The sequence below is a fragment of the Atractosteus spatula genome, chromosome 6 (assembly GCF_055471065.1).
Source record: "Atractosteus spatula isolate fAtrSpa1 chromosome 6, fAtrSpa1.hap1, whole genome shotgun sequence".
In the NCBI taxonomy this organism is placed as follows: Eukaryota; Metazoa; Chordata; class Actinopteri; order Semionotiformes; family Lepisosteidae; genus Atractosteus; species Atractosteus spatula.
Window position 1 is genome coordinate 52,083,036 of NC_142711.1, and position 16,348 is coordinate 52,099,383.

General features: G+C 36.7%; 1 protein-coding gene across 1 annotated transcript in view; it reads left to right on the forward strand.

The window, feature by feature from the left end:
* vipr2 (vasoactive intestinal peptide receptor 2) overlaps positions 1 to 15,966 on the forward strand; it is a 63,487-nt gene extending 47,521 nt beyond the window's left edge. The window contains exons 8-13 of the mRNA XM_088918535.1: positions 5,711 to 5,771; positions 7,372 to 7,441; positions 9,113 to 9,204; positions 13,582 to 13,705; positions 13,797 to 13,838; positions 15,252 to 15,966. Of these exons, the coding sequence (XP_088774661.1) occupies positions 5,711 to 5,771; positions 7,372 to 7,441; positions 9,113 to 9,204; positions 13,582 to 13,705; positions 13,797 to 13,838; positions 15,252 to 15,422 (560 nt within the window). The 3' untranslated portion in view covers positions 15,423 to 15,966. The remainder of the gene's footprint in view (positions 1 to 5,710; positions 5,772 to 7,371; positions 7,442 to 9,112; positions 9,205 to 13,581; positions 13,706 to 13,796; positions 13,839 to 15,251) is intronic.
* Positions 15,967 to 16,348: the final 382 nt, after the last annotated feature.

Here is a 16,348-nt window from a genome sequence, read left to right on the forward strand (position 1 = left end):
TATTTTTGGAGTTCCTGTTGAAGGGCTGTCTATTTGCCACATTGACTGAAGTATAAATACAGATGTTGAACATGTTCTCATCATCTTGACCAGGATGTAGTTCCCCTCATTCAAACAGACAAAACCATTTAATACTAAGATTAGTTGAAAGCTTTTAAAATTATGTTCACATTTTGGTGGGAATCACAGTAAGGGTAAGGGCTTGGGTTAATCCTATTCTTATTTATGCATAGGGGTAATTGCTTAAATTTCAATTAATGAAATGAATTTACAGTAGTCTTTACTGGAATTAATTGTTTCTCAGCCCAAATTATTTTGAATTCCTTTCTTTTTTGTTGGCTACTAATGGGAAATATAGACCTCCTCGGTTTTTTCTTCTGTAGCTTCAGCATGTCCGAAGACCTCAAACTCTCTGAATGTCTTGGTCTGCCCAGAGTCCTGGCAGAGCAAAGTGTTTACTGTTTTATACTTACTTGCTGTCTTTTGCTTCTGTTCTATTAGCAAGAGGTGAGAAGGGAGGACAAGGTCTCTCTCCTCTAAAGTATCTCTGTGCCTTAAAGTGTTACAAAACCTCACCTCCATTGTGAAACATGGCTGACCAGACCCAGCCACCATACTGTACATACGGAGGGAGGTCCAGTTATCAGGCCCATTGATCAGTAGTGCAATGTACAATTTCTGTTTTGTGGGAAATCTTATTCATATGCATTAAACCTGGAAGGATGTATAAGTGAGTTATATCTTTATATGAAAATGAAACTAGTACTTTACATATAATTAACTTTTTTATCCCTTCACTTTCACATAACCCATACTTTGAAAGTTTTTCTGCTGAATTTTAAAGATAATTGTGCCAACAAACTAAGTAGGACAGTTAGCATATTTAAGGTTTATCTATTTGGATCCACTTAAAATCATATCTGCTTCTTGATACATTTCTTCATCATTCACCTAACATTTTCTTGTCTTTTGTATCAAGTCTCTTTTTAATGTGCAACCTTTAAAAGCACGCTGAGCAATTTCCTGGACAGGAAATGGTACAAGCTGATTAGCTCTGAACCTGTGGATGCAAAAGGATATAGAATCACCAAAGTAAAGCATTTCATTTGAATGTGCATGTACTTCAGCCTTCATTTGTGGTCTGCCTAAATCCTGTTGCTTACCTGAAACTCTGTAGTTTAAGATGTAACCCTAATCGGTGGTTTCCTGTTCTTGTGTTTCCCTTATACAGCATGTGTTGCGCACAGTTTGCTGCACATGCCTAAAACCAAGATAGTAGAGATCTTAACTATGATGAACTCAAGCTAATAAATGATATGTTAAAGCATTTTCAAAAGATATGCTTTCAGATCTTCCTTTTCATAAAAAAGTCTTGCCATTTTGAATGGAAACTCTGACGCCTAACCTTTCAAGCCTCAGTTGAGAAACAACTCTTTTCTGCATGACAGTAAATTAAAAATAAAAAAACTAATAAAGAAGAGAAACTGCTGCCTGTTATTATTACATACAAACAGTATTTAATATTTACAGCAGCAACCTACTGTATGCAGTGGCCTATGTATTAAAACTGACAACAGGAAGTCCGTCTTGGAGTGGAAATATGAGATGCAACATGACAATACACCCTGGGAGTGTTACTGGCAAAACTAGGACTTGGACAAGGAACCTCCTTGTCACAAGGCTCTCCTTAACCACTGGATTATCAGATTTGAAATGGATGTTTAAAAATGGTTAAAAAAATCTGATATATATTGTATGGCAGGAAGAGCGTGAATAAATAAAATACTGTAAATTAGTTGGAATTAAGGTAAGAAAACACCAAAATCCATAGCAAGTAAATTTATAAACAATACTAGGACTCTTCTTTATGGTCAAGAAAAATCAAGCTACCTGTAGATCACTTCTCTTCTTTGTTCCTGGCACATTGTGGTTTCAGAGTAAACAATAAACAGGCAAAGAATCTGAAGACACAAGCATCCATTTATTTACAATAATTAAAAACTATATACAAGAGACACAAACAATTATCTTAAAATTATTTACAGAGACACAGAATATTGTTTTCCAGCACCAGATGGAAAAAAATCAACAACCAATTGGTTTCCGGTGCCGGCAAGATGGCGACAGTTTACAGAAAGCTCTCATTGTGTGACTGTTTTAATGTTTATATATATGTAAATGCTCTTGTTTTGTCTTGGACAAAGAAGTGACAAACACTTTTAAAACTGAGGATAGACTCCTTAGGGTCATCAAACAACTTTTTTCACATACTGAACCCCATCTGCCGGACCGGACAGAGATGCAACAACAGCAGGTGGGCAGACGCCTTGGGGAGACGAGGTGGCGTATTAGCACATCTACGGAGGCATCCGCACAGACCACCGCTGCCGTCTAGTCTATTTTGTTAGCTAATGTTCAGCCACTGGACAATAAGATTGACGAGCTACACTGTCGGATCAACGCGGGAAAGGGACCTGAGGGAATGCTGCGTGTACGCCTTCACTGAAACCTGGCTGAATGCGTGCGTCCCGGACACCGCCGTCCAGCCAAAGGGGTTCACCGTTTACCGCATGGACAGAAACCACCAAGCAACCGGCAAACACAAAGGAGGAGGCGTCTGCTTCCTGGTCAACAGCAAAAGGTGCACCGACATGGAGGTAATCTCTAAATCCTGCTCACCGAATCTAGAACATCTGACCATAAAATGTCGACCCTTTTTTTTGCAGAGGGAGTTTTCCGCCACCATTATCATGGCCGTTTACATTCAACCTCAAGCCGGCGTGGAAGCAGCTCACAGCGAACTCCATGGCATTATCAGCAAGCATGAAAACTCCCACCCAGAAGCCATCTCAATTCTAGTTGGGGACGTCAATCACTGCAATCTGAGGAAAGTACTGCAAAAATACATTCAGGACATCACTGTACCGAAAAGAGAAGGCAATATTTTGAACCACTGCTACAAAACAATAAAAGGAGCAAGTCCTTTTCGGCAAGTCGGACCACGTAGCTTTCCTTTTGCTTCCGGACTACAAACAGAGACTGAAGACCTCCCCCATTGCAAAGAGGTCAGTGCGCTGTTGGTCTGAGAGGGGACCAATCCGTAAGGCTGCAGGGCTTGATAGGATACCACCCAACGTCCTCAGGATATGTGCAGTCCAGCTGACCACAGTATTTACGGGCATCTTTACCTCCTCCCTGTCACAGTCCACTGTCCCCACCTGCTTAAAAAACACCATTGTTCCACTCCCCAAAAAGGCAAAAGTGACATGCCTTAATTATTACCGTCCAGTAGCATTAACATCTGTGGTGTTGAAATGCCTGGAGAAGCTGGTATTGTCACACATCAACTCTTCCATCAATGAGTCCCTGGACCCCTTGCGGTTTACCTACCAGAACAACAGATCAGTAGATGATGCTGTCTCCCTAGCTCTACATACGGCCTTGGAACACCTGGACACTAAGGCCTCATATGTGAGAATGCTGTTTGTGGACTACAGTTCAGCATTCAATTCAATCATACCCAACCAACTGGTGACAAAGCTCAGGGGACGGACTGCAAGGTTGTACTCCCTATTCACTCACAACTGCACAGCAAGACACAGCAACAACTGCATCATTAAATTTGCAGATGATACCATTATAATAGGCCTTACAGGGATGAAGTCGTACAGCTGCTGAGATGGTGACCTTCAAATAACCTGGACTTGAACAAGAGTAAAAAAAAAGAACTAATACTATACTTTTCGGAGACACAGGCAGCACACTCACAGCCCACTCAGTATTGATGGAATGGAAGTGGAAACAGTCACCAGCTTTAGGTTTTTGGGTATTCACATTTCTAATGACCTGACCTGTACTGTGAACATTGACATTATGTTGAAGAAGGCTCAGCAGTGCCTCTATTTCCTGAGGTGCTTCAAGCAATCGGGGATGCCAGTACTTGTGATGGTGAACTTCTACCGCTGCACCATTGAGAGCGTCCTCACCAACGGGGTCACCGTGTGGTACAGCAACACCTCTTCTCGAGAAAAAAAGGCACTGCAGAGAATGGTGAATGTGGCCCAGAAGATCATCAGCTGTTGTCTCACCGAGATTAAACAGCTCTATTAAACCGCTGCCGTGGTAGAATTCTGGCCACCACAGAGGACAGTCACCACCCCGGGCATGAGCTCTTCACCACACTGCCCTCAGGAAAGAGATACAAGAGCACAGGGACACATACCACTAGACTCTTCAATAGCTACTACCCACAAGCAATGTAACTGGCGAACACATTTGGCTATGCTCCTTGGACCACACCTACACCATCTGCCTCATTATAATTTTATTTATTGCACATCTGCAGTCATTGTTTACATGTCTGCATTGTTTTCATTCAAACTGTTTACTTGTACATTATCTACTGTTTGTTGTATATTGTCTTGATGCACTGTCTGCACTTTGTGTTTTAACACTTTTTTTTAACAATCGAGAGACTTTCTGTAAGAATTCATTGTATCAGTATGTCTACCAGTTACATGTGGCAATAAAGTTCCAGTTCAAGTTCACTGCTTCAGACCTTATAGAGGTCAAAGCTAACCTCGCTCATCTCCTCAAAGATCGACCAATCTGTTTGAAATGATTCAAGACACAGCTGTCAAAAAAACCCTTCACAGAACAGTCTGCTTTCTAAAATCATTTTTCCTAAACCAAAAAAAATATTATGTCAGAGAGTCCTGCCAGGCAGGTATTAAAAAGCAAATAAATATTCCTCCAGTCATAAAAAAACACAGTCCCTACAGGCTGTAGGAAAGCAGCGCTTACTCACAGCACTCTAGCTTCTTCAGTTCAGAAGGATGAGAATGAGAATTATGATGGTGGCACATTTGATACACTGACATACAACCTTCTAAACTTGTCATTCACCTCTTAGTTTGCTATTTTGTAACTAAATTTGGGCATCTTCCACATACATCTCTGTCTGTTCTTACCTATCACTCAAAGGGAGAATATTCAGTATACAGATGGAGCCATTCACATATGCGGTAGCAGTTTTTCCTGCGGCAAGCTTGCCACAGCTTAATGCGGTATCATTCAGGACACCGAACTTCACTTTTCACTGGCTGAAGAAGATCAATAGGTGGAAGTTGTGGTGTGTTATTTTTTTTCTGTTACAGTAATGTTTACTACTGTACTTCTTTAAATCCACTTAATATGGAATCATGTAACTAAAGGGACATTTTTGCAGCTAAAAATAAAAATAACGTCTCTGAACTTCATTCACATTATTGATTTATTAATGATAAATAATTAAAAAATAATATACACACAGTATATAGCAAGTATAGGCTGTGAAAAATAAAAAAATAAAAACATTTTTTCTTCATAAACATTTTATAAATCAACATCTTTAATTTGGTCACTCGCTGTGGTTATTTTGGGAAACTGGACTATCAAGTCTAATTTTCTTTTCCAAGACCAAAGTAAAGACTGAGTGGTAGAACTGAGTGGTGGTGAGGAGAAAGGGAAGTAGCTACAGTATTAAGATATATATCTTAATATACCTCTGACACACAACATTATACTGTATATAAAAGAATAATTAAAAATGCAAGTTTGTTTACAAAATAATACAAAACAAACATAATTCCTGGTTAAAGTCATACAGTTGATTTTGTTTATCTTGCACACTGCATTGTGTAATTAAATCTTGTTTTAATTATTTTTATAGGAATTCCAGCTGTGTTTGTAATTGCATGGATTGTGGCAAGGATATATTTGGAAGATACTGGGTAAGTAGAGAAGTCAGTGTCAGCAATGTTGTTAGAAAATATTAGATGGGTTACAGGAAAATGCTGTGAACTTCATTTAGATCTTATTCCATTTGCATTATAGAAGCAAGCCACATTGAATATGTTAATTCATCAATAATTCATTGATAATTATAAACACAGTAATAAAGCTAAATAATATTTTTTCAACATAGTCCTTAAATTTGAAAACTGTTTCTTTGTCCAAATCTAGCTTCCACTAATTAGTTGATGGGCATATTAAAATGAGTGATTTGACTAAACATATTTTTTAAACATGCCATTTTTCCTTTTGTTTTTCGCCCTATTTAAATTCTTTATTGCCTTTTTGCTACACACATTGAAAGAGTCTGATGAATATCTCTACAAAGGTAGTAAAAAACCAAGACAGCGATTATTCTAATTCTTAAAAAAATACAATTACTGTACAAGGCAAAACCTTGAGCGAACAAAACAGTTCCTCTGGAGCAGTGTAGTATGGGATATGTACTGTATCAGCAAGAGAACAAAATGTACAGAACTCCTATTTTGTCATAATGTAACTTTTGTCACCAAATGATAGCTACCAAGTTTAAAGTTAATTGGCCAAACATTTTTGAAAAAGAACAAGTAGAATTATGGGACATGTTTCAGCAAGCATGTAATCACCCAGTGTGGGCGTACAAAATATTGCCACCTCTAAGATGCAATTTTATTCCTTTCTTTCCAAAAAAATTAAAGATTATGAAATGACATGCAGTGGGTAAGAAAGGTATAAATTGTGTTGGCAGTTAGTTTCCCTTTATAGGTTTTGGGTTATATGCAATTCATTTAAACATATCGAAACTGAAAACAATATGTAGTTAAAAAAATCATGGCACTAAACTATATTTAATAAATGTGAACTGAAATTCACATTTAATTTCAGTAATTTTAACTAGATTTCTATGATCCACACTATGCAATCCAAGGTTCAAGTTTGTGTTTGCAATAAAAATGGTTAACCTGAGTTACAGTTTCTCTTTATGGTCTCCATCATTGGTTAATCATGTACTGTAATTGTGCAAAATGCGTTTCAAAGGCCTGTCTGACAGATTTATTCCACTTCAAGTACTGTGTTAGAAAAGGGCTAGTTATGGTACAGTACACTAAAATTTTATCAGTATATTAGGACAAATACTGCCAGTGTATTTTGGTTTTTGAAGTAAACAGCTACAGTATGTCCTTCAGCCTTAGAGTTTCAATGCCCCACCAATGTGTTTCTGGGATCATCTAAGTATGCATACCTGAAGACGATTACCAGTTACTCAGTGTAGTGTTTGTAATATAAATGCTCTTGTATTGTCCTTTGTAGATGGCCAGGAGAGCTAAAATAAAAACAAGTTTACTATTTTTTTCGTTACTCGACTGTTTTGAGTAGACTTAAACTGTGCAGGTCGATGTGACCCACAACACAATGGATGTATCTATTTATCAACATAATACGAGGGTTAAACTGGATGGATGATAGAAGTACACAACATTTTCATAATACACAGGCTGAAGAATATAAACTCAAAATGTGTTGTTTTCTTAGATTACCCTGGCTAATTTTTTTTTTCAGTTGTTGGGATATGACTGATAAAGATACTCCAAAATGGATTATCAACAGCCCAATTATAATTTCCATTGTAGTAAGTACAGCATAATCTTTTTTTTTTACATACTTTGTGCTCGTGAGTGATAATGAAAAAATATATATTTTTTAATCCTGTGGTGAAATTGAAAAGTGTGAAGCCACAGCATTATACAAGAGAAAACACGCAGAAGAAAAATGTATCACAGCTGAGGTTCACCTCTCCAGAGATTCATGTGCATATTTCATTGTACCTCATTACGAGAGTCTGCAGGCAGTGAAATAGAAAGCAATGCTTGAATATGTATAAGCTGATGTATTATTGCAGTGTTCATCTACATCCCTTGACACTGAAGGAATGTTGAATTAGTGACATTCTGAGATGCAAAATGAGACAGAAATCTAAATTGAGCTTTGATAGGAATTTCTATGCATCTCCTTTTTTTTTAGAAGCAGTAAAAAAATCTTTCATTAAATTGTTTTTGTTTCCTATCCTTTTGACTCATGCTGTAATTAAGCCTTTCAAAAAAACAAGTCAGAGTCACCCTATAAAGCTCTGCAAGCGTGTTTCTTTACCTGATCTGCTCTGTAGTGGGGCTGCAGGCACAGAAAGACTGCAGGTGTTTGTTGAACTGGTAGATGACATGGGTCCCCAATTATCTGTAAATCGCATCGGGATCCTTTAGTATACAGTAATTTGTTGGTGGGTTTGTTGTTGTCTTAAGACTTTGTGAACACATCGGGTAAAACATGAAGCTGACACTCCACTGGTAGCCAAGACTGTTGAAGATATCAAATACTTACTACTGTCTTACTTTGGGTTTTTTCCAATCAGGGAATGTGTTTGAGTCTTAAATGACTCTGATGAAATTATTCTGACGTACACAAATGTAATTAAAAACATAATAATAAAAAACACTTACCATTTTAACTATAAAAATGTGCTAACGACAGCATTCAGAATGTTTACACTGCACAGTCAGAGCTGGGACATGCAGATCAGACAGACATTTAACAGAGGTTTTCTTGCTTGCATACACAAATACTGTATAGTTCTGTACAAAACAGCATATTTAGTGTAGTGCAGTCATTGATTTCATTAAGTCTGACTTTTAAGTGAATGGAGAATAAATGCCCATTAGGGTATTAGACCTGCTAATTTAGAGTACCCAGATGACAGGGGCGTTTTTGGCCTTGTGCAAGGGAGAAAATGTTCTGTTCTTATATGATCTGTGAATAAAGATTACACAGAAATTAACCCTAACAGATAGTAAAGGGTTTTTACCATTATCCAAGAAAGCATGAGATGACTGCATGTCGTTATTTCACATACTGTACCATTTTTGGACTATGTAGCACTGCAGCTGATACAGTACTGTACGTGCCTGGTCAGTCATACCAAACAAATGCAGAAGTAAAATACATCATAAGCTGAACAATGCACAGACATTACACTGTAGATTTTAAGATTAAAAAGAGAGCTTTATTAAAGACATGTAACTACTGTGTTACTGTAAACTAATAATTCAACATTGCAAGGTTCTGAGAAGTAAAAAAGACAGTAGCTGAGGCACACTAAAGTATTTCAGGGACCCTGCCTGACGATATATATTCAACCAAATAAAAATAATAAAGAAGGTGATCCTTTTGGATTGAATGGTTTATTGTTTTTGCTTTTTGTGGTGTTCATTTTTTTTAAGAAAATATTTTTTCTTTGCCTTTCTTTCAGCTAAATTTTCTTCTTTTTATAAGCATAATAAGAATCTTGGTACAGAAGCTGATGTGCCCTGATGTTGGAGGAAATGATCAGTCCCAATACAAGTAAGTTTCCATTCAAGACATAAACTAAACAGTTTGCTTGTTTGGGTTGCTTGGATTCATTTGGGCTTTAGCAAGACATTTCAGGCAACATTTTCTGGCGTTTAACATACAGTACATGTGTCGACACGTGTCACAGGATTTTGCACCTCCCTTTTTCCCAGCTGCAGATGACATGTTAACAATTAAAAATGAAAAAGTGTTCATTAAAAACAGCAGCTATTTGATTCTGTGTCATGTGGTAGGTCTACAAGTGTCAAATGAGTTTTAAAAATGCAAAATAAAGGATAACATCTTCATTAAACAGAGCTTTATTTTCTTTTTTTTTTGGTAGTGGTTTCTGTACCTTCACTACAGTTTCCAGAAACTGCTTGTGAAGAGGAGAGTGTACAAGCTTCATTTTATACTTGAAGATTATTTAAATATACCTTTGCTTTATGCAAATATTGCCTATAGTGACTTTAACAAAACAGCACGTGCTAGACACTGTGAACTCTTTTATCTAAGGGGACTTTCAGTGATATCTTTTGTGACCTCAACTGAAAGCTTTTTTAAGTGAGCAGAATACATAAATGTCAGAGGAATTATTACATTTCACTCAATGTTTTTTTTTTGCCAAAATTAATAGTATAGTGTAACATAGTCTATAAAGTCCTGACAGAGTCTATCAAATTACTGTGTGCACTGGGTTAATATGAGATGTGTTTTTCCTCCTTCATTATATTAACAGGCAATCTGATATTGAGCTTTAGATTTTCGCTTCTCCTATGATTCCTTGATTCTGGTCTGTAAAGTGCATTAGGAAAATTACCTATCCATTAAATCACTGATGTTACATTAAGATCTAATTGCCAGTTTGTTGTACCGTGGAGTACTGTAAGTTTGAAACCAATTACTTTCATACTTTTTGTGCATTTTAGCAATAGACTAGAATTTAATTCTTATATGGATTAAATGAGTACATACTGTACTATACAGTACATGTGCAAAACGTATCAAATATAGCAAATGACATAAAGAAATTTACCAGGAATTATATAAAAACAAAACATACAAACACACTATATTTTTCAAATTTGATGGCATCATAAAATACCACATTGTTCTGGTCAAATCATATCAATCACTGGCCTTATAAAATATGTACAATATAAAATGTCATATTTTGCCTGCATGTAAAGTATTTAGACAGTTAAACAGAAAAATCATGAATTGCTTCTGTCTTGTATAATTCTACTGAAAATAATTATAGAAAGTATAGAATAATAGCTTAGAGAGGAAGTATTCAATTATGGTGTAAAAAGCACAAAATGAAAAATGAACTAAACTAATTTCATACATTGGCAGTCATAGACAATTCCTTTGATCGGAAATCATCACTTAATGATTATTAGTGTTATGAACAAAATAGAGAAAATCCAGGCTGCTGTCTCAACATGTGACATGATATAATTCGAGTCGTACAGGCTATACAGTATACTGTATGGCTACAAAAATGGATTACAAAGAGTATGCACATGCATACATATTTCCCACAGTGTAATGGGAAAAGTAAATAAGACTGTAAAGAATGATGGATGCCACTCATCTTCTCTGAGTGGTTAGTCCACTGCTGCCCTTTTATTAATCACGTCTGCAGTATTCAGAAACGTGCTGACGAAACCTAGAAATCATCTACTGGCATGATGTACAAAAATTGGTGGATAATCGTCTTAGATCCCACTGGTTACATGGAGACAGAAGGTCATTCGCTGTTGAGGGAATAAGATCCAAGAATTTGCATTTACAAAGAGAAAAAAGGCTAACGAAAAAAAAAAAACAGGTCCAAATGTGATAACATCTGTATTTCACTAACAGATTGCTTTTTAAGACCCTTTGGGAAAACAGAAGTCTGCCAAATCTTTCATTTTCCCACATGGCATTGCCTAAACTGAGCTATCTTCATTCAATATCGCCTGTTCATATTTGTTTGTGCCAATCTATGACCCTCTTTCCATGTGGTTAAGAGTAGTAGTCAAAATGAAACTGTCCAAATGCAAGTATAAAACCTGCTATACAGTAAATCAGGTGGTGAGAGTGAAGATGTGGTCCTCTGAAAGAAAAGTAAGGGACAGACACTCACTCACTCAGCAAGCACACTGTTCTTATTAATGTAGAACTGGGCTTCGTAATGAGTGTTTAAAATAGACTTGGTGTAACCACTTTATAAAAATAATTTATTATAGAATACATGAGTTACTACAGTACCTTAGATGTAATGACACAGTGTAATGACTAATTAATAGTCCATTCAACAGCCTGTGTTGGAGGTTATGTCCTTTGACTAGCACCAGATATAATATGTGGGAAGTGGTTTGAGTATAAAGCCCAGAATATAAAATATTTCACTGGTTATTACTGTATGTGACAGGTAGTATCCCTAAATGCTCCATCAATAACCATCCACCCATCCCAGAGGGAAACATTTAGAAACTGCTTTTATAACATTTTGAGTTCATATAACGAAATCAAGTCTTTTAAATAAAAGCATCTGTTTCTGGATCTTGTTGACGGAGTTTTACTTAGTCTTAGTTTTATCCAAAAAGCCAGGTTGACATTGTGTTTCCTGCAGCCCTTGATCTGACTTTGGGAAGTGACTGATCAAACCCTTTTAATTTCATGTAAGATCTACAGCTGAAAAAATAGTGACAGTCCCTTGTTGTTTAGATGAGACTTCTCAATCTCATTCTGAGACTTGATAGTAGCGCACACACAGTGTGTTGGCACTTCTCTCACAGAGATGGATAGGCATAATGAGGAACAGTTCAGCAAATATGCCCAAATCGTTTAGTTTCTATGTACCCAAGTGGGAACACAGAGAATTTTATGTGGTTCATTTATTATACATAAACATTGTATAATGTTTATTGTACAGTGATTTGGTTGATGCTTTTATATGAGGCTGTTAAACAGCGTAAAATTATTAAAGCAAATCCATTAGATACCCACATAAGAATACAGTAGCTCAGGTAGAGCAGTAGGACTTTACATAGTGCAGAATACAAGATATATAATTCATAAAGCAGAGAGAGATATACAAAGCAAATATGTATAATGTATTACAACTAATGCAAAGCACTAGGTATAATACAAAATAGTAAGATTTTCTTTTATAATAGGTCAGGAGTGGTAAGTACGGCTTTGATACTGTATATGTTCATGGGAAATTCCCTGTCACTTGTGTGGAGGAAATACTTAAGTATATGTGACGTTTTCTTTGCAGAATTTGGTGTCAATTGAAACTACCATTGTTAAACTTTGTTACCATTTTAAACTCCCTTGCTGTTAATGATTAATACTTGGCTGTCCTTCAGTGTTTTAAAATTTGTACAAAATGATTATTTTCTGCGGCTTTTATTTCAGTGTAGAGGTAACCTGGGAAACATCTCCTTATGTCTACTGTAGAAATAAAATTGGGTTCTTTACAAATTCAAGAGTCTATTAGTTTACTGTCACAGATGCAAAAGGCAACGTACATATGATACTATTTATGATACTGTTTACTGGAAAATAAATATCATGCAATTATCTTGTTTTGCTTTTCAGAAAATAGTGACTAGAGGAAAATACTGTGTTGTTATCAAAATGAAAGTGTTACATGATTTTATAGGATTTTTTCAGTGTTTCCTAAAATTATTACAAATTAAAAGTATGTTTTACCCACCTATAGTTTACTTAGATTTGTAGTACTCTAAATCTGTACTCAACCAGAAAAGAAAGTGATATAATCAAAAAGAGTAAAGACTTTCTGTGCTCAGGTAAGGCACAGAATTGTTTTGTGTTGCTACCATATTTACTGTATTTAGCAAGATGAGACACTAAACCTTATAAACATGACTTAATTCATGAATTCATGGTTACTTTGTAAACACTTCACATATTTAACAGTGCATATTGATAATAATGGTTTTAACTTGCTGCCAGTGAAAACAGACTATTTTTTATTTCCATGGTTTCGGTTCAGTATTCTTGGAGTTGCATGAGAAAACGGGTCCAAAACCATGGAAATAAAAAAGTGTGATTAGCACAAGGATTGTTTTCCCACACAGAAGGCATTGCATGTGGGTTTGACCTAAGGTTTTGCCCTTTCCTTGATTTCCTTTGGGCTCTCTTTTCTTTGGCTTGCTGGATATAATTTGTTTCAAACTTTTGCTGTAACATCATCCTTCACTGCATGTTCCAGTCACAAGGATCCATTTCCCATTTCGTTTGAGATATTTCAAGATACAAATCAGTTGGTAGCAGCCATGATGCATTTGCGTTCTTTACAATTAATGCTTTGTAGATTTGTAGACTCTGTAAATGTACTATACTCTACTGATAAAATGTGACTGTTTTCAGGAGACTGGCCAAATCCACTCTGCTGCTGATCCCATTGTTTGGAGTGCATTACATCGTGTTTGTTTCACAGACTTTGTCACCAGAATATCAAGTATCTTTTGAACTCGCCATCGGTTCCTTCCAGGTAAAGCCTCCATTTGACTTATTACCGTGTCAACAAAGGAACTGTCTACAAAAAAGCATCTAATGTTTTTATTTGAAAAATGTGATTGCAGGGTCTTGTGGTTGCCATCCTCTACTGCTTTTTAAACAGTGAGGTAAGTTCTTTTGAGTTGCACTCCATGTATGAAATGAGATATTGGATTTCAGACAGAATAACATAATTGGGATAACCATCCCTTTATAAAAAGGCAAAGATGAAGGTAGCAGTAATCACACAGCAAGAGAAATGTAGCTGACATGATCAAATGTAGCCATAAGCTGTATCAGCACTCATACCATGGATATCAAATTTTACATTTTGCTAACATATATGTGCATGATAAAGAAACCATTGACTTGTTATTGACTTATTAAGTTAATACTCTCTGTCTTCAAGATTACACCTTTAAATGTCACGAAGCGTCTTTCAGGACCCTATGCAGACAGCACAATCCGGAAGGGAGTGAGAAAACACGGGGAAAAAGACTAGGATAGGGGCTGGAAGAAGAACAGGGGGCGTGTCCAAGGTGCGCTGGTGTTTGGGGGGGGGTGTCTAGGGCCAAGGGAGTCCAAGTCCAAGGGAGTCCGCAAGATAATCCAGGGAAAGCCAATGTCCAAATCCGGGTGATCCATCCTGACACAGATAAACGGAATTAAAAGCAAGAGCTGGATCCGGCAAAGGGTCGGGGGAATAAAAGGGGGGTAACGGGACCAGATGCTCCCTGATCCCGGACCCAGATGGTCAGGACGCCGTTGTGAAGCCGATGCCGTCGAGTCGCTCCTGGACTCATGGGTAGGCAGGCTTCCGGGCGTCCATCTTCCAAAGCTGAGCCCAGATTGGCAGGAATGTCTGGCTTTTATAGCACAGGGGCAGGAACCAAAGGCAGGTGCAGGAGATTACGAATAAAACAAGGAAGGGCTGGAGCGTCCTTAAGAGGAATGGTTTATGAACATGACATTAAAATGTGATAAAATTGACTTAGAATCATAAAGTCACTTTATAACAACACCCTGCCCTAATGCTGTTTAATAGGCACTGTAAGAGATTTGATTCTTAAATTATATCATTTTAATGTTGTTGGATACACAAATGCTGTCCATTACTTGTATTTGTATTGACCAAATACCTCTGTTGAGGGTTTGAAGCTAAATCACAAGTAACTTTATCAGGTTTTTTGTTATACAAAAATATTAATTTAACCAAGTAATACATTTTTGACCTAATGCTTTAAAAGCAATTTATTCCTGCCTCAGTTATTTTATTATACATTACAGTAACTTTATATTGTGCCGTGATGAATTATGTAATTCATCATTTACACTAAGTATTCAATTACTCAGTAAGTACTGTGTCTTATTAAGGTGTTTTATATAAATTTTTATAATACTGAAACAATACAAAATCACAGATGCACGAAAACATCGAGCCCCAATTCATCAATAGTACAGTACTTAACTTAATGTTACTCATGTTGCTATCACTTCCCAAAAATTTCATTTCTGACTGTTTTTTGGAAAACTCTTTTCAGGTACAAGGAGAACTGAAAAGGAAATGGAGGAGTATGTGTTTGAACTGGCATGTGAGCCGAGACTATGGATTACACAGATCTGTTTCCAGAAATGGATCTGAGAATACAACCCATTTTCATCGCAATTCAAGGGCACAGTCTTTCCTACAGACGGAAACCACTGTCGTATAAAAGAGCTGTTTTGATTTGGATGTAAAGACCATCTATAATTTGGATGATACCGTATGTGAACATCAGACTATGTATAGTACATCTCTGAAGAAAAATAAGATGTTCACATACTGCTGTGATATTCTGTTCTTATGTACATGTTTTATAGAAAAATCAATTCCAGGGGCCTTTTTGTTTTCATTGTTTTAATTATTGATTCAGAAAATTCCCACATTATACATCACTTATTGTGAAAACTAACTCCTGTCATACTCCTGATTTGTTGCAAAAATTATTCCAGTCTCAGTAAAGACTGACAGATTGAATATTTTTAAGAAATAAGATCAAACAGAAAAGGAATCGTGGAATAACTATTTTCAGTTTCTTTCAGAATTATTTCTGAAAATTTGATTATAATGTTTTGCAAAAACCGTACACCAATCTTAAGTTTGTGTAATACACTAGATTACACATTATGTTTGAGTAGGTAGCTGTGACAGCATGAGTAGGCTGCAAAGGAACAAGTGAAGGTTCGCTCCAATGTCAAAGGTAAAAAAAGAAGAAACAACTGCTCAGCTATAGAGCCTTCTTCAGGTATGAGGGAGAGAGTCAAAGCAGGAGATAAATAAGGTGGAGGAGAACAAAAGATGGAGTAGTTAATAAGGCGCAGGGAGGAAGTGAGAATGAGTGTCCAAACCCGGGAGGAAACAGAGGAAAGTGGTGAAAATTCTAAATCTGCAAACGAATAGAAAGGATTTAGAAGGAGCTGAGTCTGTTGTTGAGAGAAAGGGGAAGGAGTGATCCAAGTTTCAGGATAATTGTGGTTTCGGACTTCTTTCTGCAGTAGGAGTTCCGAGACCCCTCCGTGAGGATACAGATTGAGAGATCAGAAAGATTCTGGCCGTTAGAGGTGAAAAGGGAAACTATTGGTATGGATCCTTACAGCT